General features: G+C 40.3%; 1 protein-coding gene across 2 annotated transcripts in view; it reads right to left on the bottom strand.

Moving 5' to 3' along the window:
- tubgcp6 (tubulin gamma complex component 6) overlaps positions 1-27,911 on the bottom strand; it is a 66,244-nt gene that overhangs the window by 15,383 nt on the left and 22,950 nt on the right. For both annotated transcript variants that reach the window (XM_057836748.1, XM_057836749.1), the window contains exons 10-19: positions 26,072-26,211; positions 20,220-20,369; positions 14,044-14,125; positions 13,502-13,590; positions 7,506-7,621; positions 7,220-7,358; positions 7,072-7,143; positions 5,549-6,935; positions 985-1,125; positions 738-897 (exon numbers count right to left, since the gene is read on the bottom strand). In XM_057836748.1, the coding sequence (XP_057692731.1) occupies positions 738-897; positions 985-1,125; positions 5,549-6,935; positions 7,072-7,143; positions 7,220-7,358; positions 7,506-7,621; positions 13,502-13,590; positions 14,044-14,125; positions 20,220-20,369; positions 26,072-26,211 (2,476 nt within the window). The remainder of the gene's footprint in view (positions 1-737; positions 898-984; positions 1,126-5,548; positions 6,936-7,071; positions 7,144-7,219; positions 7,359-7,505; positions 7,622-13,501; positions 13,591-14,043; positions 14,126-20,219; positions 20,370-26,071; positions 26,212-27,911) is intronic.

The following is a 27,911-nucleotide window of genomic DNA, read 5'->3' as shown; positions in this document are numbered from 1 at the left end:
GATATTTCAGACTATTTATGTTGCCTTCCACCCTGCAGATCTCTCGCACACCCCCATCCTGGATGTAACCCCAGACCATGATTTTGCCACCACCAAACTTCACTGTTTTCTGAGTGAATCTCGGGCCATGCGGGCTCCAGTAGGTCTCCTGCAATATTTGTGGTGACTGTGGTGTAATTCAAGGGAAGATTCATCTGAAAAATCCACCTTTTGCCACAAAACTGTGAATTTCAAGTTGGCCTTTGCATCATTTGATTTCTGTGAAAGTGGTTCAAACGTTTGGACACCCAATATCCAACAAAATTGAAGTTACGCTGCAATATCGAGGCATTGTATAAGCAAGACATTTTGAGGAAGCAGCCTGAGGAGCTTCATTAAGAAAAAAGAATTGCGTTGCCACCATCTATACAAAATCGAGTTCATCCATTACTTTTTGCCTACACTCCACAAGTAGTGGAGGTTCCCTGTAGTTAGTCTAGTATGGGATCTCATTAGATTGTGCAAGTAAATGACTTGAAAAGTGCAAGGTCAGAAACATTTCCAAAAAGGAATTGCAAATGTGGCTTCTAACTTTGAGAGATAAAAGCTTCAACCAGGAACAGGGACACGTTACCACGCCTTCTCAACTGCATCGTAAGCAAAAAAAAAAAAAAAAAAAAAAAAACCTCAAAAGATGGAAGATAATGATAATGTCCCACATCCCCCGAGGTAGCCACGCGTGTGTCTTTCCTACTCACTGCGTGATGAGCGGGGCGGTGACCGAGTGTTTGATCAGAACCGGCAGGGAGACCATCTCGCTGAGGTGCACGGATGAGTCGTCGGGTGCGTGGCGCAGGGCGGACTGCGCTAGGGGACCACGGGTCACGTGTTTGAGCAGCTGACATTCAGGGGACGACGCTATGAGAGAAATTGGTAACATTTTATTGGAAAGTAATAGTAAACTTTGTCCATGTTTAAGCATACAAAAATACAATAGTGACTGACCCATGAGGCTGTAACAGTCTTCATAGTGTTCCACTTGGTACTGAGCAGACAAAGCCTCGAGATATTGTTCCGACTTCTCTCCAGGTGATAATACAAATCTGCTGGCCTCCGCCTGCTGCTCATGCGTCTCTGCCTCACCAGCTGTTGACAGTGTACATTAGTTAAATCAGTGCTTCTTAAAGGGTATTATAATACTAAGGGGCTGTGAGATATTAATAGAACCGTTATGTGGCAAAATAACAAATATTAATAAAGTTAACAAAAAATAAATCACATTCATGAGCAATTGTCCAAAATAGATCGAAAATTACGAACATTACCGAAAGTATTCCGGAAACAGCAGAATGGGGCGGAGACCTCACAACAAGGAAAAAAAAGGTCGAGGCAGGTGCCATTGTTGTTTATCGACGAGAGAGTTGCGTTCGTGTTTTATCAAAAAATCGCTAAAATGGTTCAAACCTGTCATGCTATGTGGTGTACAAATAGCCATTTGTCGCAATGTAGTACCCATCAGTTCCCGAACGCGAGAAAAAGAGCTGGACTACGCAAACAATGAGTAAAGTTCGTCCGTGCTAAGAGGGCTAATTTTGCAGTCCTGGCCTCCGGCACGGTTTTGTGTGATGCGCCTTTTACACCTGAAAGCTATTCGAACTATGGACAAATGAAATCAGGTTTTGCTAAGAAATTGCTGCTGAAAGCAGATGCGGTGCCCACCATACACGCGCAGCCACCTAAATGTCCCAAGATATCAAGAAAGAGGACGATGACTGGCTCTGATGAGTCCACCCCAGGCTAACCAAAGGAGCGGAGCAGCCAAGATTGAAATGGCCAGAGTGAGTACTCTTTTATAATAAAAAAACATCACGCATTGGATATAGGACTGGACACATGTATAAATGATTGCTCGTAAAATATATAAAACAAATCCTCTAATCCCATTCATATTTGTGTCTGTTGGCAGAGCGAAAACCTATGATCGCACAATAAATGATAATTATTTTATACATTACTTTATTTTGCGGTCACAGTGTATCAGCTTCACAAAAAGAAATGCAAAACAAACCATTCAGTGTTTCTCACACGATCTGTTGCCGGTGGTGCATAGTATGATTGCTTACCTCAATGATCCTTTCATTAGGCTGCATCGGCTTTCGTTTGGGCTTAAATTGATAACCCAAAACACCAAAGAAAGGTTCATAACTCTCCTTGTCACCATTAGAAGAATGTTCGTTACGTCGGATTCGTCGCTGCAACTAGAAACAAAATTGTCCGCAATCATCGCCGCCATTCAGTACTAAGCACTGAGCCGGTTGTTTCCTTGTAGTGACGTCACGCACACAATATGCTAGATTTCTGGGATCTCGGGGGTGGATCCTTTTAGCTTCACAATCGATCCAAATTTCTATCATTTTCTTGGTGTTGCGATGTGTGTAATTACACGAAGTGGCATGAAAGGAATCCAAAAGGCATGCGTTTATGTATAAATGATGGAATATTAGCATTTCCCCAGGTGTTGTAATACCCTTTAAAGGGCAGGTGAAAACTTCCATTCATGAGCGTTTTATTCGGGTAAATTGTATTGAATGCATCATTCGCTGTCTCAAAACTCAAATTATCAAAACATTTTTTTTAATTGACCGCGTAGTTTTTGCGTTACTGCCAGAGCAACACCTTGGCAACAAGGGATGTGCCTCGCTGCTGGCCGCTACCTGATGACATCTTTTCCCGAAGACCTCGCCAGCACTCCAATACGAAAGTATAGCACCAAGCTATGCTCGCCATATACTGCAAACATTTTCTGGGTTTTACTCGCAAGATTCATCATGCCATCTCAATATGTAGCGATGAATTGCTCACACAAAGGCTCGAGACTCTATGGGTGGGTATCCCCGGCTCCTTGATAGAGTCTTTGCTTTCAACATTTTAGTGACGACAGCTTTGAAAGCCTAGGAGGATACAACCTTGGTTTTTCAAAGGTGCAAGTAGACCCTTGCTGGCTTTTCCAATTCTAAAATTTGATGCAATTCTGTTGATATAGGAGGGGAAAACCAACTGCCTGTTCGTTGAAGTGTGACCTGTTTTTTTTTTTTGTTTTGTTTTGTTTTGTTGCTTGCCTGTCATAAGACAGCTGACAGGTTGTCTATTCATGTCAATTTGATACATTTATTACTACATCTATATACAGTAACTACTCGTCTGTTTTTGCAATTAATGATGATTATATCACAGAATGACTAGGAAAAGAAAGGTTCAGAGAGAAATCACGTTGTAACTCGCTGAGTCCCATCCTCTGCGCCCTACCACTCTTCCTTTCGTGAAGTGTTGAGCTGCCAACCGGCATCATCACCAACGTCTGCTATGCCGAGTAAATCGTCGTCATCTGACTTTCCTGGGGGCCTTTCCCATCGTTAGCAATGATGCTATGCTCCCTGTGGACAGTCTTATGCTACGTTCGGGAAGTTATGTAACACTTCTGGGTTTGGGAATGCAGTATTGACGGAGTAATAAAAAACTTAAAAAAACGCAAACTACCCTCGCAGTTACACATTACAAGTGACATGGTTGTTTCGACGAACTCGTTCAAAGTTTATATTCGTAAAATGACACCAAAATCTGAAAAGCTCTTCATCTGCCCTTTAACTCATTCACGGCCACTGACAGTGACAGAAATCCAATCCATTTGAACTGGGATGGCTGGCAAAAAGCAATCATGTTCCACCTCCATTGACAGCGATAGACGTCCGATCCATTATGACTGAGAGGGCTAGCAGTAGTTATTGTTCGATCAAAAAATAAGAAATTTATAAAAAATTTTAATTTTATGATTTACTCTAATTTATTTTTTAAAATATTTTAATAATTTTCTAGATACTGTCATACTGAATACTAAGGGTGTAACGATACCTGTATTTGTATTGAACCGTTTCGGTACGTGGTGCTCGGTTCGGAACGGAGGCGTACCGAACGAGTTTCTGACGTAATGTAACCTTTACTTTTCGAGGCTGTGAGTCGATCGGGCTATAGTTTCTTTGTGTAGATTATATTTACTCAGTCTTCTCTAGTATAATGAGGACCAACACGGTAGGACAGTATAACCCAGAAACGTCAATGGCGCAGCAGAAACGCGGGCGTTAAAGTCAATCAGCCGATGTACACCAGTCGCAGTGCGGCCGCGTGTTAGACGTGTCCCAAAAGCGGCTCAACACGACGCACGCGAAAAGACCGGCAGAGTTTTTATTTGACGCGAGACGCGACCCTCCTGCGTCAATGCTACTACCGGTAGCTAGGATCGGGCAGACCGGAAGTCACTCGTGTAAAAATTAGGTGGATCCGGTCGATTTTCAAACTAATATGCAATCGTAACCCACTGTTTGAGTCCATCAGATCTCTTGAGTGGTAGATCGGGGCACAGTTGACTTGTCTTTGTTGATTTACTGCTGTCTTCTCTGCTATAATAATAACCAACACGGCCCCCGTGTTCAATACAAAACCCACCTACCACAACAAAACAAGTAGGAACTAATATTCACATAGGAACTAAAGTTATACAACATAAAATATACAATATAAATGAATACCACATCACATTTGTAAAATATAAACACATAATAAAATAAATAATAGCCCATTTAAATAAAATAAATTGAAATGAGCTAAAACACCTGTAATTAAATAATAAGAATAATACACAGATCCTGCTTACACAATTAAATTGATCAATTTCTGTGTGGCGCTTTAACTTGAGAAAATCCACCAATGAAGCTTTCGAAAACCGTTCATGAGACAGAAAAATGATCCATTGAGGCATTTCATTTGTAAAATACATGTTAAAATCTTTGCCATTGTGATTGCTTTTCTCTTTAGCACAGGACTTCTTTTTTCTTCTTTCTTTCAGAAAGAAAGCTGACCAATACGCGGGGTCTGAAAGGCAAATTATCTTTAAATACCCGCTACTTTTTGAGCAGAATTCTAGCTTTGTATAGGCTAATGTTCCTACTGCTGAAAGCACAAAGGTGTGTAATAAACAACTAGCACATTTATATTTTGCATTTTGTTTTCTTACTGTACCGAAAATGAACCGAACCGTGACCTCACAACCGAGGTACGTACGGAACGAGATTTTTGTGTACCGTTACACCCCTACGTGAATACTGTATTTTTCACTGAACATTTGTGGCTTTCTCGTAAAACATTCAACTATGTTTGTGTTCTTTTCTGTTGAAACTCAACTATTCACTGAAAAATTCACTTATCGGTGATTGTAACACTCAAATATGCCAGAAGTGGCATTATTGTATTTTCTAATTAAATTAATCTTACTATTTTGATATTAAGGAGGTACAATTCTGGTACTCGTAGTGCAACACTAGAAGTATTGATCAATGTCAGGCAATAAGTTAACATGAAAGTTATTAGAACAGTAGGGAGGTTGTTGATGTGTTTCCTTAGTTTTGGTGTTGTAACTGGTAATACGCCAAAGTTACTGTGTGATCAGTTTAAAAACAGCTCATTTTTAGACCATCAATGGAAGCAAAGTATCATTTAATGTATGTAAAGACCTTACCTTTTACATCCTGGTTTTGTTCAGCCACTTCACATCCTTTCCCGCTATCTAGCTGTACGTGTGGTATCGCGTCCAACACCACGCAACCAACCCCCAAAGCTGAGTCCGAGGAGTGTCCGTATTGACTGCCGGGCAACGGGGATGGATGGGGGTTGCTCTGGGTGACCACGCAGCCGACACCCAAGTTGGAATTGGAGATGTGGCCGTGAGCACCTCTTAGGGGTGCTGAACTCGGTACCTCGCCTGAAATCACGCAGCCTATCTGAAGAGTAGAGTCGGAGGCGTGGCCGTACTTGCTCCATCGAGGCTTAGCTTCGGACACGTCCGAGACAAACTCGCCCACTTTGATGTTAGCATCCGATGAGTGCCCGTGGATGCTCGGCACGGGCAGCGGAGAAAAAACGTCCGAAACGTGTTCGCCCACTTTGATGTGGGCGTCGGAGGCGTGACCGTAGAGGCCAGGAGAGGGAAGTGAAGAGACAACATCCGAGACATTTTCTCCAATTTTCATGTTGGAGTCCGAGGCGTGACCGTGGAGGTTTCGGACAGGAAGTGACTGCACAAAGTCTGACACATTTTCTCCAACTTTGATGTGAGAATGCGAGGAGTGCCCGTGGACGTTCGGGGAAGGGTTAGGGGTTTCGATGTCCGAGACGTGCTCGCCAATCTTGATGTGTGAATCTGAGGGATGTGACATAGGAGTGTGCAAAGTTTGAGGGGTACTCAGGTTTGAATATGCCTTTGAAGAACAAACCTCTTTACAATTACAAAGAATGCCAAGTTTTTCTTGTAGTAAAGGATGCTCTTCATCTTTCTTAGCCACATCTTCCTGTAATTCCGGAACCTGGCTTTGCTCCACATTTAAGTAACTGTCACCTTGTCCTAGTCGCATAACATCCTGAGAAGTCGGCCCATTAGCTTTGGATTCGTTTTGAGGAATCTCCGGAACGTACTGTTCTAGGGAGATGTTAGATTTGGTAACAATGCCAAAGGGACTAGCCGCGGGGAGGCTGTTGTGGATCAGAGGCACGTTCTCCCCTACGGGAAAGTGGGAAAAGGAGGGATGGTTGTGGATCACATCTGGCTGCAGAAGAGTAGAACTACAAGGAGGCCTGAGGCGGGCTGGCGATTGCCGCCCAGCGATTCCTTTAAGCGGACTGAAGAGGGCGCTGAAATCATAGTCTATAAGCTGTGCAGTGGGACAGGCCTCAGGAATGTCTGAGCCGATTTCCCGCAGGGCTGCATCCAAATGCTGGGTATAGTCAGGGTCTGGTGACCCCACACGCGAATCGCCAGAGATGAAGGCATTCATGTCCATTGTCTGAGACGGTTCGGATTCTTGAGGCGCCTCTGTTTTCATTTTCAGACACTGCTCGGTGGGAATTTCCTGTTAAAAGAAAATGGATTTCAATTTTTTAACAGATTTGAAAATGATTCACTTTCACCAGTCTCGCGAGGAACTAGAGGTTCCTGCTGCAGGGTGCACACTTTTGTTATTTAGGTTTTTAATGATAATTTCATACCGGTGCGAGCAAGTCCCAAGTTGGTGAAGCTGGAGGTCTCTCTTGACCCAAAGGATACTTCTTCAATATGTCCTGGTAAAAAGTCGCATAGCATTTGGTTGCTAATACAACCTTGCACTTGGTATTCAAACAACCTCACGTAACACACCCGTAACTGTTGCTGGTTGAGCGCGAAAAATTGCAATCGAGCCTCGTTGAGTCTCATCCTCTGCGCCCTCCACAAGGCTCGTCGCTCCTTACGTGCCGCTTCTTCTGAGAGGTGGCTGTACTGGGCGATCAGCTCCTTCCTGCGGTTGCAGAAATCTTTTTACAAGAATGAACATCAATATTTTTGGGATGAACTAACACAAGAGCTGTGAAAATGGGTGGAAATTAATCCTGTCTGATGAAAGTCATCAATCATTTAGCAATTGGTGATCAATAAGCAGTCAGACCTGGCTCTCTGCTCCAATTGCTCCTCTAGCGCTTGGAGTCTCTTTTCCCGGTCCCTCAGTTCTCTGGCGAAGCTGAACTCATCTTCCTCATGCTTTTTCTTGGCCATACTGCGCCACTTTGAGGGTCAGAGCACAACATATGATAACTAGGGTTGTTCCGATCATGTTTTTTTGCTCCCGATCCGATCCCGATCGTTTTAGTTTGAGTGTCTGCCGATCCCGATATGTCCCGATCCGATTGCTTTTTTTTGCTCCCGATTCAATTCCAATCATTCCCGATAATTTTTCCCGATCATATACATTTTGGCAATGCATTAAGAAAAAAATGAATAAAACTCGGACGAATATATACATTCAACATACAGTACATAAGTACTGTATTTGTTTATTATGACAATAAATCCTCAAGATGGCATTTACATTATTAACATTCATTCTGTGAGAGGGATCCACAGATAGAAAGACTTGTGACTTTGTCTATTGTGACTAAATATTGCCATCTAGTGTATTTGTTGAGCTTTCAGTAAATGATACTGCAGTCATGCCCCAATGCATGATGGGAAGTGGATCCATGATGGGAAGTAAAACCATGACTGTGCGTCGTGCTACCAATGGATACATCTTCTTGGCTTTGGAACTTGAGGTGTTAAGACAAATATCAATTGCCACCTTGCATCCCCACATTGCTACCCATGATATTTCTAATCATAGGGAGAGGGATTGCAAGGTTATAGACGATCGAAGGAAGGCTCCAAAGGCTGCCGAAATTCACTCTACTCGATTAGCGCTGCCTTTTCACTCTATATAGGTAAACTGGCGTCATTACAGATTAAGCGCGACAATGAGTGAGAGGGTCGTTCAGTGCATATATTAATTGCGTTAAATATTTTAACGTGACACATTTTTAATAAATTAATTGCCGTCGTTATCGGGATAGTTTTGATAACCCTACCTTAAGCCTAAATTAAAGACTGGATGAGTGTAACATATTATGTCTGGAACGTAAAATACAATTAGAAAACGATTTCATTAAGATATATACTGTATATATTTAAAAAAGGCATGGCCGATATTTTTTTTGCCGATTCCGATACTTTGAAAATGACGTGATCGGACTCAGTCGATCGGTCTCTAATGATAAGTACTGTGTAGGCAAATATAGCAAAATATATTTTCCTGGCTCTGGTGCTATGGTTCGATTTGGAAGGGAGACATGGGTACTTCTGGGTACCTTATGATACAATAGGATTTGTGATATGGCGAGCCAACAATTATCGCTACATGGGTCAGGGAATCAATCTAAGATACCATAAACAGAAAAGCAAGCTTTTTCAGCCTTCTGTTGTGAATCTAAATTATTTTACCACTAAAGTATCAGTAGTACACATCCAATCCGCCGTCATTGGCAGCCAATGAGTTAAAAATAACATAGACCGTCCCAACAATTAGTTTATTAGTTTTAAGTTAATTAGTTTAGCAGTTAATGAACCTTCGTCCATTTGCTGTTACTCTTCCACTTCAAATGGATTGGACGTCTACCACAGTGTTTTTCAACTGGTGCACACTAGTGTGAGAATTGTCAGGTTTGCTGCGAGAAATTATCCAATGTCTTTTTTTTCTTTTTTTTTAACGTCGTCGGGTAGAGTTGCCGTACAAAGGACAGTGTGGTAAGTAGAAAGTTCTCGGTCGTGTGCAGATGAGCGAGGTATTGCTCGTGTCACTTTCCAAGAACTGTTCGTATTTCAAGTAGGGCTGTCAAACGATTAAAATTTTTGATTGAGTTAATCACAGCTTAAAAATTAATTAATCGTAATTAATTGCAATTCAAACCATTCTAAAATATTCCATATTTTTCTGTAAATTTGTAAAATTTCCAATCAAAAAATCCCTGCTGTTCTTCCAGTGTCTTTAACTACGTAAGGTAGTGATTGAAATACACCACAAGGTGTCAATGGTGAGTTTTAAATTAATTAGAGATCTAGCCATCGAGTGCATTTTGCCCCTCGACTTATGCCATAGTTTATAGGGTCATAGGGTTCAATGTACCTTACATTCATTTGAGTGTTGGCTTCACAACGTACGAGACCTCTGATAGTTTGTATATTGTGACTAAATATTGCCATCCAGTGTCTTTGTTGAGCTAAATGAAATGTTTGAATAGATTTTGACCAAAGTCTGAGTAAGTTTTATGTGTATTTTGCATAGCTATTTTGATTGGGAATGCCAGTTCACTTTGCATTGTTGTTTAACTGTGTGAGAATAGGGCCTCATTAATACAGATTGAAGCGCTTTTCTTTTTGTGAACATTATTTTTTTTGAGAGACTGGAATATTATTTTTGTTGTGCTTTCACTAAATGATACTTATGTTTGTTGTGAAGGAGTTGCCGAAGCTTATGCCAGTAACTAATAGTTAATACTTACGCCTGTGTCGACTCGCCTTTCTCTGCCTCTTAGCTCTCAATGTGCAAAAAAACGTCATTGTAATCTTTTTGAGGCAATGCATGAGCGGGTCATTCCGCACATGCGTCAAATGCTTCAAATATTTTAACGTGATTAATTACTGCCCGTTAACGCGATAAATTTGACAGCAATAATTTCTAGCCATCAGCCACCTTGCTGTCTGCAAAAATGTGGACGTCTACTGTACATCATTGGATTAGAGTCGTCAAGTGTCGATATACACGAGTGTGCTTTCCATTTTATCCGTATGTGACGACCGTCAATCCTCCCCGTGTTTTATTCCAACACATTGTCGAGGACAGCAAGGTGGCTGATGGCTAGAAATCCGAGCAGTTCTTGAACGTTATCCAACAGCACCATGGTGTCAAGCAGGATTAAATGTCATCTCCAAACGAAACATTTGTCGCTTCAAAACAAGTTGATGGACTATTTTGTTCACCTTTGCGAAAGCAGGCAAGTTTTTTGAGAAAAACTACAAAGGTAAATGAGAAAGGCCTCAAAGCCAGTTACCTTGTTGCTAAATCCAAAAAGTCCTACACTGTGGCAGAGACATTAATACTACCTACCTTCAAAGCCATTGTTAGCAAGATGCTCGGTGCTGATGTGGTTAAAGACATTGCTAAAGTCCCCCTTGTCTGATAATTCTGAGCTTTTCAAGCCTAACTGCTATAAAAACAGAGAGAGTCGGAGAGCTGTTGAAGATTCCTGCCAGGATATCAGCTTTGTGTTCATCTAAACAGGCTCAAGTTTCACAGTGAGCAAGTATAAATTCTGAAAATTTATTTTATAATTAAGTAGACTGTATGGAAAGTAATTTTGAAACGTTTTTGGTTTGTGGTGTGCCACGAGATTATTTCCAATGTAAAAAGTGCCGTGACTCAAAAAAGGTTGAAAAACACTGGTCTACCATGACAGCAAAGGAGTTAACATGGACAGTTTGTTAACAGTGTGTTAAAATTTGCTAGCAACCCGTTGGTTCAGTTTTTTTGAACAGTGATAATTTTAAAATGATATACAGATTCCTTTGTGGGAGCATATCGATAACCAGTTGGCATACAAAGTATCGTGATATATCACCGCAGTATGGAAGACTAAAGCATAATATGTTGTCTTTCTAGAGTATATATAACTGAAACTAGAGCTCTTTTCTGTGGCAATTTGCGCTCCATTCAGTGGTCGCGTTAACCGAATATTTTCCGTCGTTGACCGGTTTTTTAAAACGGTGACGGAAAAAACTGAAGTCCGTCCGTCATTTTGACAGGTTGCAATTCACACCCCAGACCACAGGGTGGCGAGTGAGCATATTAATTAGCTATTGTCTCTCTTAATGCATGACGTCGTTGGTTATTCTGTCAGGATATTGTAGCGTCTCCGGGGTCTGGCGGCGGCACCGTGATTGACACATCAACGCGAGGTTCTTATTGGTGCACCCGGTGTGCCAGCGCGTCATCCAATTGGTGGACTAGACTGCCGCCTGTGTATAGACCCCAATCACATGACGTCACAACTCCGCCCCCCTGACTGGAGCCGCCATATTGTGTGTCAGCTCGTCGCGTTTACACATTACACTACGTACATGCCTCCTATTACGGCGTGTTTTTCTGCTCGTTAACATTAATAATCAAAATGGTGAAGGCGTGTGTGGCGGTTGGTTGCAGTAACAGAGAAGATAGACGGAGAGATTTGAAGTTCTACCGTATTCTGAGAGACCCGAAGAGGAGAGCGAGATGCACTGCTGTAGTTCGACAAGAAATCTGGGCACCAAACGATCACCACAGACTATGTAGTAGTCATTTTATATCTGGTAAGATGCATTTAATATATACTTAGAAGATTTTGGGCTGACAACCACAATTAAGATCATTGTGTGACATTGGTGATTGGGGTCTATATCGTTGCCTCTTTTTCTTTGGGGGCGGAGTTGTTGTTTTGTTGGTGTTGTTGGCGGTAAGCAGAGTAAAAAGAGGGAAAAAAATACCACGACTTCCGTGTCTAATTTTTCGCCGCCAAGCAAGCGTTACAATATTAATTAAAAATGAAAGAAAACTAAATACTATTGAATATGTCATCATTATCATTTAAAAAATTTAAGTGACGGGTAAAAATAGATTATGACCGGATTTTTATGACCCAGTCAGTCAAAATGACAGACAACGAAAATGTCTAGTGCAACCTCTGGCTCCATTATACAATTTTTTAAAATTGGCTTTTTAATGTTACAAGAAAATGATCAACTGGTGCAACGCCTCACGCAATATTTAAACTAAAAATCGAATGTTACAAGTTTCATAATATTTTACTGTTTTAAAAGTGAGGGCAGGCTAGCTAAGTGGTTAGCATGTTGCATTTAGGAATACTTCCTGTGGAGAGTTTACATGTTATTGTTTGTTCTACTCTTTCCTTGGGTTTTCTTCCACATCTAAAAACATGCATGCTAGTTTGATTAAACATTCTGCTTTGCCTGAATGAGGGAAAGCCTATTTGTCTCTTTTGCGCAACGTCTATTCCTTAATCACAAGTATAAGTTTCTTCCTATTTTTTTTTTATCTGTGTAGCCCTCAGCAGAAAAAAAACTACTGGTTTAAACAGTCATTGTAGGCAATTCTCAACTTTTTTTTTTTTTTCAGGAAAGATGGTAGAGGCGTGCGAAATTTCCGATTCTTAGATTTTTCGCGATGGAAGATTCGAGAACGATTCACAAATTTCCAAATTCCGACGATTGAATTATACCAGGCAAAGCGGAAGTAAAACACAGCGCGGTCTTTGGGACGCAATGAGGAATGGACCGAGAGTAAATATCATGTTCAACTCATGCCGCTAGATAAAAAAAACAATCATACCTGACTGCGGCTGACAGCCACTACAAACAGCGCCCAGTTGCTAGTAGCTACAAAAATACGGCTACAGTAGATATCATATATATGTACAACTAGATGCAAATGAAAGACAACGTCGGTGTTAGAACATGTATTATTGAACAGAGATGCGAAATGACAGACTTTCTGACGTAAGTAAACAGCCGCCATCTTAAAGCAGTAGACCTCTCTAGAAGGCTCTGTTGTAGCGAACCTAATTAACTTTTTATCTAAAATACTCCTAAATCAGCAGAATCTTGTCTTGAATCTATCTTTAAATGATGAAATAGTTTTAAAACTTTGACAAAAGCAGACAGAAGGGAAATTATGGAATAACGGGAGCAATTTTAACAACTCTAACAGTTGATTCACAACATTAAGTTAATTGAATGTAGTTTAAAGCTGCTGATACAGAATGGGGACTGGAGTTTTTTATTTACTATTATTTTTGTATATTTGTTTACTGTTATATGTTAACTTGATACTGAAATAGTAGTTTGGTTTAGCCTGAGAGGATTTTTGAACAATTTTGGAACTAATGCACAAAACATTAAAAAAAAAAAAAAAAAAAAAAAAGGAGGGGGGTGCATCAATAATCGTTTTATAATCGAATCAGAGCCTCTGAATCGTAATCGAATCGTTAGGTGCCCAAAGATTCCCAGCTCTAAAACATAGTATACCTGCTGCTCCTGTTCCAGATGCTGCTTTAGCTCCTCAAACCGCTCCCTTTTCCTGGCCTCCTCAGACAGACGCTGTGACACCTGGCGGCCTACAGGAGATAAAGAAGAGTGCCGTAAACTGCTAACGTTTCCACACAGATAAAGTACGCGAAAGCCCTCACGTGCGCACATCAAACGTCATTGCCATCTGCCTCAAACAAATAATATATAAGACGACACCAAGAAAGTGAATGGAGACAGCCAACTTTTGCTTGCAGTCTGCTAAAGTGCCTAGATGATGTGAGGAGTTTGTTAAAAAGTGTGCAAGTGCTGATTAGGCTTTAGAAAAAAAAGAAGATTCTTCAAGTGCAATTAGGCTCACACTCTTACAGCCACAAGTCAACATGGCTGACGTCAGTTCCAACAACACAGCAGAGCTATTTGGAAACTGTAAGCATCATCAAGGCAAGCGGATAAAGCTGTACAGTATATCAAACACTACATCACATTAGACATGCTGTCTGGTGTGTGTGTGTGTGTGTGTGTGTTTGTGCAACACTAACCGCGGATGCTCTCCAGGGTTTTGGCTGCTGACGCTCTGACCTGATTGATCAGCTCCTGGCGTGCCTCCTCCGCTCGCTGGGCCTACAACGATAAACGGCAATCATGCTTAAACAAGGTCTGCGCGCCTGCACCCGTGTGCCAGCTTGTCAGTCAACAAAACATGTAAGCACTGCAAAGAAATCAGTGCAACCTTAAAAAGCCATTTGGAAAATGACTTACTTTTCATTTCCAGGCTATGCAAAATATATATAAAAAAAAAAAAAGCTTTTTAAAATTAAAAACATTACATTAAAATATAGAAATTCATACATTATGAAAGGGTATATTATTTCAACATTTTAATTTGGACTCCTGGTGGATTTTCTGTATTGAGTTGAGCATGTTCTGGGCCAGATCTGGCCTGCCACATAATTTATTGTGTGTCATGTGTATTAGTGGTGGATCCTGGCATTTCAAGGAGAGGTAGCTTAAAGTGTGTCCGCCTGTGAGTGCTTTGTCACGGTGGAGGGACTCAGCGGCACCCGCTGCTTGGTATGAAGTCGGCGTGATGTCACGATGACGTCACCTCGCTTAGCAACGTGTCGCCATTTTGTGAAGGGAGCTCACACAGCTAAACATTCCGTAGACAAACGTCTGAAATTCATATATTTCAGGTGTGTTTTGCATCTTTTTTCATAAAAACGTTTTAAACGTGGCTTACTATTATCACGAGTCACTGCCGACAGACGCGAGACAATTTAAAATTAGCGTTTATTGGCTTACAAAGCTGCCCATACAAAGTCTCAGCTGATAGCTGGATAAACAAAGGAATGGCCTGCAGTGGAGTTCGGAAACATCTACAACTACCTCATAAAGTCACCCATTAAGTTGACCTTTATCAATTATGTGGAATATGTACTGTGTGGAACTGAGAAAATTGGTAGTATATACGAAGTGATTATTTCTGCCGTAACCGGTAATTCGCCTCCAAGCGTTATTTAGCCGTGAACACGTCACGGCAAAATAACTCATTCCCACCAGGCCAATAACATACAGATTGACTAATCAGAGCAGTTCACGGCAAAAGAAAAATAGCGATTTGCGAGTTGCCGGTTACGGTAATAATAACCACTGCCTAGTCTATTGAATCCTAACAGTAAATTGGGGCAAAAATGAAAGTTTACTCACCAGTAATAAAATGTCGGCTGCAAACGTAAATGTGCTTGGATTTAGGTTCCCACAGGCGAGAATAGTCCACGGAACCGTCTTCTTTTACCGTTCCTCGATTAATTGCTTTCAGCCATTTGCTTGTCCTTTTCTTCTCACGAGGAAGAATAAAGAACTTCAAATGCAGCTCTGAACTCTTCCTTGTGGGACAACCCGCAACACAGCAACTTTTAGTCATTCCGATGGAAAAAAAGACCGCAAATAAGACGAAAGTTCAACGCGTTTGTATTACAATGCACAACAGAGCAACTGCTTGTGACTCGTCTTTTGCCCCGTTTCCAATATGGCGACGCTTTGTTGTGACTGGTGACATCATTAATGCCCTGATTTCCGACTTGCTCTATGCAAAGAAACTAAAGTGACAGAAATCAGTCTACAAACACAGGTAGCTGCAAAAGAAAAAAAAAACACACCAGAAAGAGAAACACGATTTTTAACCAGTTATTTCTACCAAAGAATGTGTCACTAGGATGATGAGGAAAGTCTCCGGTTCAACTAAGAACAACAGAATGAAAATTGAAAAATTCTTTCCACGGATGTTAAACAACAAGATCGACGATTCTCTCATTTCGCTGTCACTCATTAAGGGATTCTGTCTCAGACAGATCATCCAATCATCATGCAGAGAAGCAGAGTGTCCGGGCCAGCCAAGCCCTGCCCACTTACCAAAGACCTCTAGAAACGCACAGCTTCTGGTAGGCAGGACAAACCCGGCCTTTAGCCAATGAATCATCTCGTTTCGCAGTAGTGGAAACACGCACTCTCAACTCGAGATGCACAGCCTCCACTGTTTAAAGCAGTGGCCTCCAACCCGGTCCTCAAAGGTCTTGGTTTTTGTTCCTGCCGATCCAGCACAGATAGTTGAACCAATGAAGTTTCGGCTAAAACAAGCAGCACCTGACTGCAATTAACTGATCACACTTGTAAAACTCCAGATTGGTGAAAAAGTGTTGTCATTTGTCTGGTTGAAATGAAATCCTGCACCCACAGCGGGCCTTTGTGAAATAGGTTGGGGACCCCTGGTTTAAAGGATTGTGAAGCTGCGTGAATAAACGAAAAGTCAGTGATAAAGAAGCTGATTCTGAACAAAAGTTGAGCGTTTTGGAATGCATATTTTGTCAATGACATGTACACACAACAATATGCATTTGATCACTTATTTTTTTGACATTTTAGGGAAAGATAAGCTTCCCTTGCAGTCTGAGAGAAATCACCTGATGTTTATCGACCAGGTTTTCTTGCTAAAAAAAAAACGGAATTTCAGATTGTCAGCACTTTGGAAAGATACTGCAAGCATTTTTTTTCATCCCATAAAATTATCTACAGTTCTGGCCAAAAGTATTGTCACCCTGCAATTCTATCAGATAATGCTCAATTTCCCCCGGAAAATGATTGCAATTACAAATGCTTTGGTAGTAATATCTTCATTTATTTTGCTTGCAATGAAAAAATAAAAAAGAGAATGGGGAAAAAAATTAAATCATTATCATTTTACACAAAATTCTAAAATGGGCTGGACAAAAGAACAACCGCTTCCGGTAGCCATCAACGAGTTTGTGGGAATTTTAGACCATTCTTCTTTTACACAAAACTCCAAAAATTGGCCGAACAAAAGTATTAGCACCCTTTGAAATAATGTGATGCTTCTCTTATTTGTGTAGTTAACAGCACCTGTTACTTACCTGTGGTACATAACAGTTGGTGGCAATAACTAAATCGCACTTGCAGCCAGTTAAAATGGATTAAAGTTGGCTCAACCTCTGTCCTGTGTCCTTGTCACATTGAGCACGGGGAAAAGGAAGAAAATCAAAGAATTGTTCTAGGACTTGAGAAGCAAAATGTGAGGGAGCATGGGCAAGCTCAAGGCTACAAGTCCATCTCCAAAGACGTGAATGTTCCTGTGTCTACCGTGGGTAGTGTCATCAATAAGTGTAGATAAAGCCCATAGCACTGTGGCTAACCACCCTAGATGTGGACGGAAAAGAAAAATTTACGGGAGATTTCAACAAAAGATTTTGCGAATGGTGGACAGAGAACCTCGACTAACATCCAAACAAGTTCAAGCTGTCCTGTAGTTCGAGTGTGCAACAGTCTGAATGAAAAGGGCCTCTATGGTAGGATACCCAGAAATACCCTACTTCTGACCCAGAGACATAAAAAAGCCAGGCTGGAGTTTGCCAAAACTTACCTGACAAAGCCAAAAACATTTTGGAATAATGTTCTCTGGTCAGATGAGACAAAAGTAGAGCTTTTTAGGAAAACGCATCAACATAGTTTAAAGGATAAAAACGAGACATTCAAAGAAAAGAACACTGTCCCCACAGTCAAACATGGCGGAGGGTTCCCTGATGTTTTGGGGTTGCTTTGCTACCTCTGGAACTGGACTGCTTGACCGTGTGCATGATATTATGAAGTGTGAAGACTACCAACAAATTTTGCAGCATAATGTAGGGTGCAGTGTGAGAAAGCTGTCTCTCCCTCAGAGGTCATGGGTCTTCCAGTAGGACAATGACCCAAAACTCACTTCAAAAAGCACTAGAAAATGGTTAGAGAGAAAGCACTGGAGACTTCTAAAGTGGCCAGCAACAATTCCAGACCTGATTCCCATAGAACACCAGTGGAGAGATCTGAAAATGGCAGTTTGGAGAAGGCACCCTTCAAATCTCAGAGACCTGAAGCAGTTGGCCAAAGAAGAATGGTCTAAAATCCCGGCAGAGCATTGTAAGAAAAACATTGATGGATACTGGAAGCGGTTGTTCGCAGTTATTTCATCTAAAGGTTGTGCTACCAAGTATTAGGCTGAGGGTGCCAATACTTTTGTCCAGCCTATTTTTGGAGTTTTGTGTAAAATTATAATGATTTATTTTTTTTCCATTCTCTTTTGTGTTTTTTCATTGCAAGCAAAATAAATGAAGATATTTCTACCAAAGCATTTGTAATTGCAATCATTTTCTGGGAAAAATTGAGCATTATCTGACAGAATTGCAGGGGTGCCAATACTTTTGGACAGCACTGTATATTATTGGTTAGTGATTTCAAAAGCGGGTATCAAATATGATACCAATGATTAAAAAAAATGAGCTGATCTCACGGTCATGACGGCCCTCCGAGGAAACCATAACTGCAATGTGGCGCGCAACAAAAATTAATTTGACATCTGAGTATAACTAACTATGTAATTCTCACACATTCATTCAAGTGTCAAAATTGTCCAGTGGTTGTTTGCTGATACGTGATTGGATGGCAACCAGTTCAAAGTGTTTGGCATTCAAGTTAAAAATGTATTCAAATAGTGTTCTGCAGTCATATTTTACACTTATATGACAGTAAAGAATGCCAAGTGCTAGTGAAAATTGTTTTATACCCTGAACGACCTTATAGTGCTTGTGACACAAAAAAGCATGTTTATTTCATAATACACGCGGTATTTTATGCTCCTGAATGATATGGACCGCTTGGATGTGTGTGGAAGCGATCGCTATATTTATTTAGTTTTTTGAATCCCGCGCCAGGAAAATGAGTGACTTCCGGCTTCGGTCTCGCATTGAGGAGGAGGGCGCTGTGACGTGTACGGTAGAAGACGTCCTCTTCACGCTACAGTGTACTGTTGTGTATGAGGACGAAGGATTCAGCTGATTTTGCGGATTAATACTTTTATTTTTTGCATCACGCCAGCCAAACGGCTGCAGAAAAATCATTCTGTATGCGGGAGAGGCGTATGCGCCTTTTTGGAGTTTCAAAAGGTTCCCATTCACCGTGGATATTTACTGTGGGACCATTGGACTTACAAGGAAGTGAGTAAACATCTTGTTTTGTATTATGTCAAATACGAATACAGTGATTACAAAGTAAACACTATAAAATTCCTTTAAATAAAGGACTACTTACGTTTGATCATTGATAGGCATGTAAAAAGCTATCCTCACGCTCATTAGCAGTTAGCTGTTAGCACGTTAGCTACACAACAATTCCAGCCACCCTCCTCCAGGGAACGAACTGTAAATTGCTCTCCGCCGGGCGGTTTGCCGATCCGCAAAGAAACTCGACAACCGGGTCGTCATGTCAAATAATCCAGGCTAGTTATGTGTGATTTTCCACTTCGAAGACTTTGAAACATCCCTCGGTTCGGGTTAGCATGTCGGCTAGCTGTCACTCCTTCTGGTCTGTTTACATTCTCCGAAGCCGGGGAAGGGAAATGACATATGTCCGATTTAGGTGTCATAAAATATCGTTCGGCAGGTGTGACAGTAAAGGTAAAGTCGACTGTTTTGACCATTATGGAGTAATTTTGCCATGTCGTCTTGAATAAATGGATTTTTATTATTTTATATTCCATTTAGCACAAGTTGTTTGTCATGACCATGCCATTTATTTAGCAATTGGGGAAAAATACTTGGATAAAAAGAATATCCTGTAAAAATATTGAAGTAAAGAGACAGAAACAATGACATTTTGCCACTCTCTTCGTCGCGTTTTCCTCATTGTGAATAGTTCCCCCTCGACGGGCTGACTGGTCCTTCTCAAGCCATTTATATAGCTATTGGGGAAAATACTTGGATAAAAAGAATATCCTGTAAAAATATTGGGAGTAGAGAGACTGAAACAATGACATTTTGCAGCTCTCTTCGTCTCGTTTTCCTCGTTCTGAACAATTCTTCCTCAATGGGCTGAATAGTAAAACCGATGAGCCTAGTCTACCGCTGACGTCATCCACCTGTTGGGGACGCTAAAGCCCTATAATTGTAGGCGTGGCTAACCGGCAGATTAAAAGACTAATTTCTCGTCATCTGCGCTTTGCTAAATTGTTGTATATGGTCGAATCGTCTCAAAATATGATTCTAATTCACATAATAATGCCATTTAAGACTTTTTTTCTGGTGTCGTATGCTCTTTTTAAGGTTTCACTGCATCTATCACTCAAAGGCACAAGCAATATTTGTAAACGCCGTTAGCGCTTGTGTTTGAATACCTGCACTTCCCGGCTGACAGCGCTGTGCTTGGCGATTCTCTCCATGCGGCCGCGGTACACGGCACAGTCTCTCTCAATTCCCTCCACTTCCTGCAGGGAGAAGGTGACGGCGATGCGTGGCACGGGAAGCTCTGACAAGCAAATGTAGTGCTGCAGGGATATGGAAATAGACATTTTATAATACAGTAGTAATAACGGTTCCTCTTTAAGACCACGTATTCAGTCCCTGACCATGTTCTTAACTCCAAACCCTTCTGCATCAAATCATCTCATCTCATTGAAATGAAGGAAAGTCGTTCCAACCTTGCTCTGTGCGCCTTCTGGTGTGCGTGTACTGACCACCAGGGGGCGGTATGATATAGTCAAAGAAGAGTTCTTCAACTTAGTACAGTACTGTCTTTTTTTAACAGAGGACAATTAATATGTGAGATCAGAGTATCATTACGTCGGTCCATTGTGTTCAAATCAGTATTGTTAATCTTACTTTAAAAAAGTAATCACCGTTACAAATTACTTCTCCCAAAAAGTAATTGAATTAGTAACTCAGTTACTTCACTGTAAGAGTAATTAGTTACTCACCAAAGTAACTGACATTACTTTTCATCTGATTTTTTTAATAAAAAAAAAAAAAAAGTCACACTTTTTACATTAAAAAAAAAAAAAAATCATCTATATAACAGCGTAACGGTATACAAACTTATACTGTATACTAACTTTCAAATACTGAGAGGAAAAAAAGCTTTTTTTGTTTTTCCTGTTGTACTGAATCCCTGTACTGAGGTATATTTTGAACCTGTTGTACTGAATCCCTGTACTGAGGTATATTTTGAACCATGACTTGTGTGTTTCGTCACACCCCTAAAATATAAAGATATACAGTGGGGCAAATAAGTATTTAGTCAACCGCTAATTGTGCAAGTTCTCCTACTTGAAAAGATTAGAGAGGCTTGTAATTGTCAACATGGGTAAACCTCAACCATGAGAAAAACAGAAAATCACATTGTTTGATTTCTAAACAATTTATTAGAGTGGAAAATAAGTATTTGGTCACCCACAAACAAGCAAGATTTCTGGCTGTCAAAGAGGTCTAACTTCTTCTAACAAGTTCTAACTAGGTCTAACGAGGCTCCACTCGTTACCTGTATTAATGGCACCTGTTTTAACTCATTATCGTTATAAAAGACACCTGTCCACAACTTCAGTCAGTCACACTCCAAACTCCACTATGGCCAAGACCAAAGAGCTGTCGAAGGACACCAGAGACAAAATTGTAGACCTGCACCAGGCTGGGAAGACTCATTCTGCAATAGGTAAAACGCTTGGTGTAAAGAAATCAACTGTGGGAGCAATTCTTAGAAAATGGAAGACATACAAGACCACTGATAATCTCCCTCAATCTGGGGCTCCATGCAAGATCTCACCCCGTGGCAACAAAATGATAACAAGAACGGTGAGCAAAAATCCCAGAACCACACGGTGGGACCTAGTGAATGACCTACAGAGAGCTGGGACCACAATAACAAAGGCTACTATCAGCAACACAATGCGCCGCCAGGGACTCAAATCCTGCACTGCCAGACGTGTCCCCCCGCTGAAGCCAGTACACGTCCAGGCCCGTCAGCGGTTCGATAGAGAGCATTTGGATGATCCAGAAGAGGATTGGGAGAATGTGTTATGGTCAGATGAAATCAAAATAGAACTTTTTGGTAGAAACACAAGTTCTCGTGTTTGGAGGAGAAAAAATACTGAATTGCATCCGAAGAACACCATACCCACTGTGAAGCATGGGGGTGGAAACATCATGCTTTGGGGCTGTTTTTCTGCAAAGGGACCAGGACGACTGATCTGTGTAAAGGAAAGAATGAATGGGTAGTGTAAAGCGCTTTGAGGGCCAGGAAAGGTGGAAAAGCGCTATACAAGTATAAAATAAAGGTTTAGGACAGGTGACTATTTTTGTTAATAAAAGATATATATATACAGCACCTTATTTCAGGGGTTCCCATCTGCCGGGCCGCGGACCGGTACCGGTCCGTGGTGCATTTGCGACCGGGCCGCAAAGAAAAAATAATTTAATAACGACCAAATTCTGGCCGAATTAACCCTGTGCTCCGGCTTAACACACCAATATCTCTGTCTACTCTACATATAATACTACGGGATAGATTACATTGATGTCATAGAAGTCCATTGATTTGACTGCTAGCAGTACTTCTTGTTTGTGAATATAATATATCTATGTGCGCTTGTCCTCCATAATAGCGCATTACTAGGCCGCGGCGCAGCACATTTGTTCCCGGAAATAATTAGCCCCCACACGAGCGAAGATAACAGGAAAACAGACGTCTTTGGAAATATTTTAACGGCGAAAAGGGCACCTGAGGAGCCTACAACCTCGAAGACCCACGAACTGCGAAAGAGTGGATTCGTGACCCGTTTGTGAATAAACAGAGAGATCGCAAATGACGGCGACCTTATTAAACGTACATTTGAGACAACAACTCTACCGAGGTTCTGGATTAAAGTCATTCTGGAATATCCTGACATCGCGACAAGAGCGTTGAAAACCTTGCAATAATTTCCAACATCGTATCTTTGTGAAGCGGGCTTCTTAATTAATGTTCAACGACAAGGCGAAGTCGTTAATGGTGAGCGCGGTGTGCAGCTGTCGTGTGAAGCTTACATGGCAGGATGAATCTGAGGAGAACTTTTCTACAAGTCCTTCCATGATCAAACGTAAGTTAATATTCCTTTCTTTCAAGAAAGTTTGTAGTGTTTACTTTGGAATCGCTGCATTTGCGCATTTTGCGGCTATGTTTAACGTTACGCGCATGCGCAGAACCGCATCGTTGCAATTTTTGATGGGTTGCAAAATTTGTCAGAACACCGGTCCGTGAAAAAAAAAAGACCCAAATAACACCGGTCCGTGGTGCAAAAAAGGTTGGGGACCCCTGCCTTATTTCATTGTAGCGTCCACTAGGACAACACCAACTTGGTAATGATAAAACCCACGAACCGTATGTAAAAAAAAAAAAAGAAAAAAAAAAGTTGCCCGAGATTGAGACGACATTCACCTCGCTAAATGCTAATGCGAACGCAAATGCTATGCTAGCGCTCCGAGCCATCCTGCCCTCTATCATCGTATTTGCAACGGCACCACCACCCCCTTCCGTCTTCCCCCTCTGTTCTCTCCCAGGAAGCTGTGACAAAATCAGACAACTCGCATTTCACTCAACCAAACTGCAGTAACGCACCCCTTTCACATCTTCAGTAACGGTAATGGTGTTGCAAAGATGGGAAAAGTAATTAATTAGAATTCAGTACTGACGAATGAAAAAAATACCGCCGTTATTAACAACACTGGTTCAAATATTGCTTTAGAATTTTAACACAGCAACACTGATGCTATACGTATATGTTTGCCTATTAATAGCAGTTTGCATTGTGTGTTAGCACTAAGCTAGCAGACTTTCCTAAAGAAAAGTTATGTGGTTGTTTTAGAAAAACAAGGCAAATTACATGTGCATTGTGCATGTTTTACATTTTTTTAACAGTACAATAAAACTAAAAGTGGCAATAAATACAGTTGAAACTTCTATTTAGAAAAATTGTAGCCATCTGTCTAAACTGCTTGAGTGAGTTGAGCTGTCACCATCATTAACTTGCAAATTGAAATGTATGCTCACAAAATAATGAAAGCAAAATAATGTAAATAAACAATGCTGTCTGTGTGTGAAGTAGCTAACCTTTTTTTATAATTTTTACAATTTGCTTTAGGGCAGCTATGTTAGAGGGGCAAATATTCCGTTGTGTCAATCCACAACCGCGATAGCAAAGAAATGTATCACGGATAGCATTGAGCAATAAAAATCACATGGACAACTTATTTTTTTTCCAACCTATTTTTTGTCTGGATTTTTTAAAATTGCACAGGTTTATTTAATGTTTTCAAAGTGTTCAGACTGACCTTGTTCAAATTGCTCAAACATGATTGTGCACAAATGGAGTCAACATGGAAAAAGTGATCTGAGACAAAAAGCAGAACCGTGTGCTGCAATCCGTCACACTCAAGTCTCAGCACGTCCAGATGATGCATCATCACAGAGATGTTAGTGTATTGATAAGGATTTGAAAGAGACAGTGACTGTTCCTGTTCCGTCTCTTTATTGATTTGTCTTTCCTTGCAGGCGGAGTCGTTTTTTTTTTTTTCTAAATGGATGACGGCAACGTGAGCTGCCGAAATAATCATGCAACAGGCTTTGAAAAGAAACAAGGAGATGATATATGGTCAGGTTATGTTTAGCCTGATGATATTTTTAGTGGACCTAGGTCATATATTTTACAATTTGATGGGATATTTTAAGGAAAAATATGATTCTAAAGTCCAGATCAATAAGAATCTAAAGTAACGTTAGTTTAGTTTTTCTTCTTTTTTTGCACTTTCACCACAGAAACGTAAAGAAATGGCAAAGAGGGAAACTGTGATGGGAATCACGGAATAAGAAATGATACCATTATCAAAGTGACATTTTGCACAATGTCAATAGACCATGTAAGGGTAGCATTAGTGCTGCAACGATTAATCGATTAACTCGAGTAATTCGATTAGAAAAAAGCTTTGAACCAAATTTTGCTGCTTCAAGTATTCGTTTGAGTGGCGCTGTAATGGTTTGTTTTGAAAGTGTTTGCATTTAGTTTTATTGATTTGGGTGGATACACTGCTCTCTAGTGGCAACAGTGAATATGACATAACTCATTTAACATGGCTGAATCCAGCTGCTCCTTTTAAAGACCAACATAAGTATTTGTTTGAGGTAATAGTTTTTCTATGCATTTGTAATTTTTTTTAATGGGTATATTCAGGATTTTTTGTGGGAAAATATGTTTGAAAGATTTGAAGAGCATTGTAAAAAATAAAAATAAAAAAGTCAGCATTTTATAGCATTTAACCTAGCGGACTTTTGCTATGCAAGCCAATTTGTTGTACTTAGATCCTCATTTATTTATTTATTTATTTATTTTTATACCGTTTGAGGCTAAGCTCAGGTATTTTAATTTATTTTTAAAAGAAAGTGCAATTCTGCATAGTTTGAAGAAACACTTGGGATTTTTATTTTGTATTCGCATTTAATGCTCTTTTGACAGTGCAACCTTAGCAAGCCTTTGTTTTACATCTCCTAAAATTTATTCTGCAACGCATAAAATGTTTCGAATCTGATTACTCGATTATTCGAACTAGACAGATTAATCGGCTACTACCTAGTTTGCTTAAAAAATGTATGTACTGTATGACAGAAAATACAAACAAACAAACAAACAAAAAAATGACAAGAAATGTAATTGCATTTATATTTGTTCTTTATATTGCATTGGTCATTATTAATTCTTATCTAATTACTGCAATTCCCAAACTATAAATCGTATATTTATTAAACATAAGCAGCATTGGACCATAAACCACAGGCGTCCACATTAGGTTATGGGATATTCATTCCAAAAGTCATGCAGTTCATTAGCCTTTAAATATCCACAAATAAGCCGCATTAAAATGTGAGCCCCAGGGTTCAAAGTTGTGTTGATTCTTTTGTACTGAAACAAGAGCGACTGCTATTTTTATTTTCTGTTATACATTTGTTTGCAGTTTGAAGAAAACTATAGAAAAACGTGATCAAACGCTCTTGCAATGTCTTCTTTGATTCTCACAATGTTATTTTTGTCACCTGAATTAATTTTTTAAAAAGCCAAGCATTGCCTAGGCTGTGCAAACGTTTGTGAAATAGTGACAGTAAACATGATTTACAAGTGGGGTTTAAATGTTTTAAATTGATGAGATACAAAAGTACAATGAGACAAACCTGAGGGCAGCATATTTTAAGGAGGTTGATGGTCTTGCCACAGACATACACATCGTTCGCGATGTGCCTCAGGAAAACAGGGACGCACTCCTCTACGTCTTTTGAGATCAAAGTGTATCCTTGAAACCAGAAGTGTTTGTCTGCAAAAAATAAAAATAAATAAAGACACCTCTAATGTAAATTTGAATCAAGCGATATGGGATTTTCAAGGCTGACGGCGATACAGATTAAAAGACACAAATTTAGCCGATTGTCGATGTCTAAAGCAGATTTTGTATGCTGAATCTTGCTGATATGCATTTTTAAAAAGCAGGTTGATTATAAAAGGTCATTAGAATCACTTATGATATAAATGTTTACATTAGAGGTTTAACATTTGATCTTCTACTTCCCTGTAACTATGGCCACTAGGTGGTGCAAAGTCACAATTAACAAAGACCATCACCAAAACGGTGAACATAACAGTTATCCTATTATAGCGGTCGAGCTTATAAAAAAATTCATATATCTGCCCGATATATTATCAGCCAACATATCAGTCGACCTTTATAAGAAAGATTGTATTGTATCGGCGATATATTGGCTGATGAGCGATCTTGAAAAAAGTCCATATACCAGCTCGATATATCGGCTGACGATATATCAGTCGACCTTTAGTCTGCATAAACAAAAAAGTGTGGTTGCTTGAGTAATTTTTATTAGAATGAGGTGAGCATTTGTGTCTCCTGTTAAGTAAACACAGAAATGAAACAAAAATAGCAAAAGGGAAATTTCAAATGTTTTACTGTTTTTAAGTCTGGCAAAATTTCCCTCTAAACAAGAGCACAATTCCTTTTTAAGTGTGAATGTTTTTTGTCTCTATGTGCCTTGCAATTGGTTGCCGACCAGACCGGGATGTACCGTCATCTGTAGCCTTAATAAAGAAAAGCACAATAGAAAATAAACAGATGGATGTAACTGAAACGACTGTCACAGTATCCTCCTGATCACAGAACCCATTAAGAACTCACACAACTTGTATTATTACTTGGACTCCTGCTCGTAAACCGCTGAGCTCCGTTGATCCTGACCTAAAACCACAAGAGCATGTGAACACGCCGAGCTTCCGGAGCATTTTACAGCCAAACGCGCTTAGTCCGTTGCTGATTGCTGCCCCACCACTCGACACACTTCCGAAGGAGCGGTGACATTTGGGCGCCCTCCAGACAAGCGGGAGCGTGGGGTGCACCGGGTTCAAGTGCGGAAAGTTGATGAGGTGGAGCCGACGAGCAAATTAACCTCTTAGCCAGACAAAGCAACCGCCGTGGCGTAACCTTGAAAGACGTGACAAACTACATTTGGCCAAGCAACACTGAATCGCATGCATACAAGCGAGCTTTATGGAATACTGTTCAAAGACTGCAATCAGGTGGAAATGTCACCTCTGTACCCTAACAGAAATCTTCAGATACATTCATTTCAGTATTACAGGCAAACACGAGTCTTCTTCATGTTAGGTAATAACATGAGCGTCAGAGTCTGATTTCATCCACTTTACAGGCAACATAAATTTGAAAGGCGACATATTATTATTTCCATACAAATAGTTGGGCTACTAGTAATGTTAAAAATAAACAATGTTGGACATAGTTTGTATTTCGAGTCAAATTTAATAACAGGGTTTCTACAGGTATCAGCAAAACTCTTCTCATGTTTTTTAATGCTACTTTTAATGCAACCTTAAAGAGCATACGACAGGAGGAAAAAAAGTCTTAAATAGCATTATTATGTGAATTAGAATCATATTTTTAGACGATTCGACAATATACAACAATTTAGCAAAGCGCAGATGACGAGAAAT

The sequence above is a fragment of the Corythoichthys intestinalis genome, chromosome 5 (assembly GCF_030265065.1).
Source record: "Corythoichthys intestinalis isolate RoL2023-P3 chromosome 5, ASM3026506v1, whole genome shotgun sequence".
In the NCBI taxonomy this organism is placed as follows: Eukaryota; Metazoa; Chordata; class Actinopteri; order Syngnathiformes; family Syngnathidae; genus Corythoichthys; species Corythoichthys intestinalis.
Note: the sequence above shows the minus strand (reverse complement) of the source record. Positions and strands in the feature narration are given on the sequence as shown.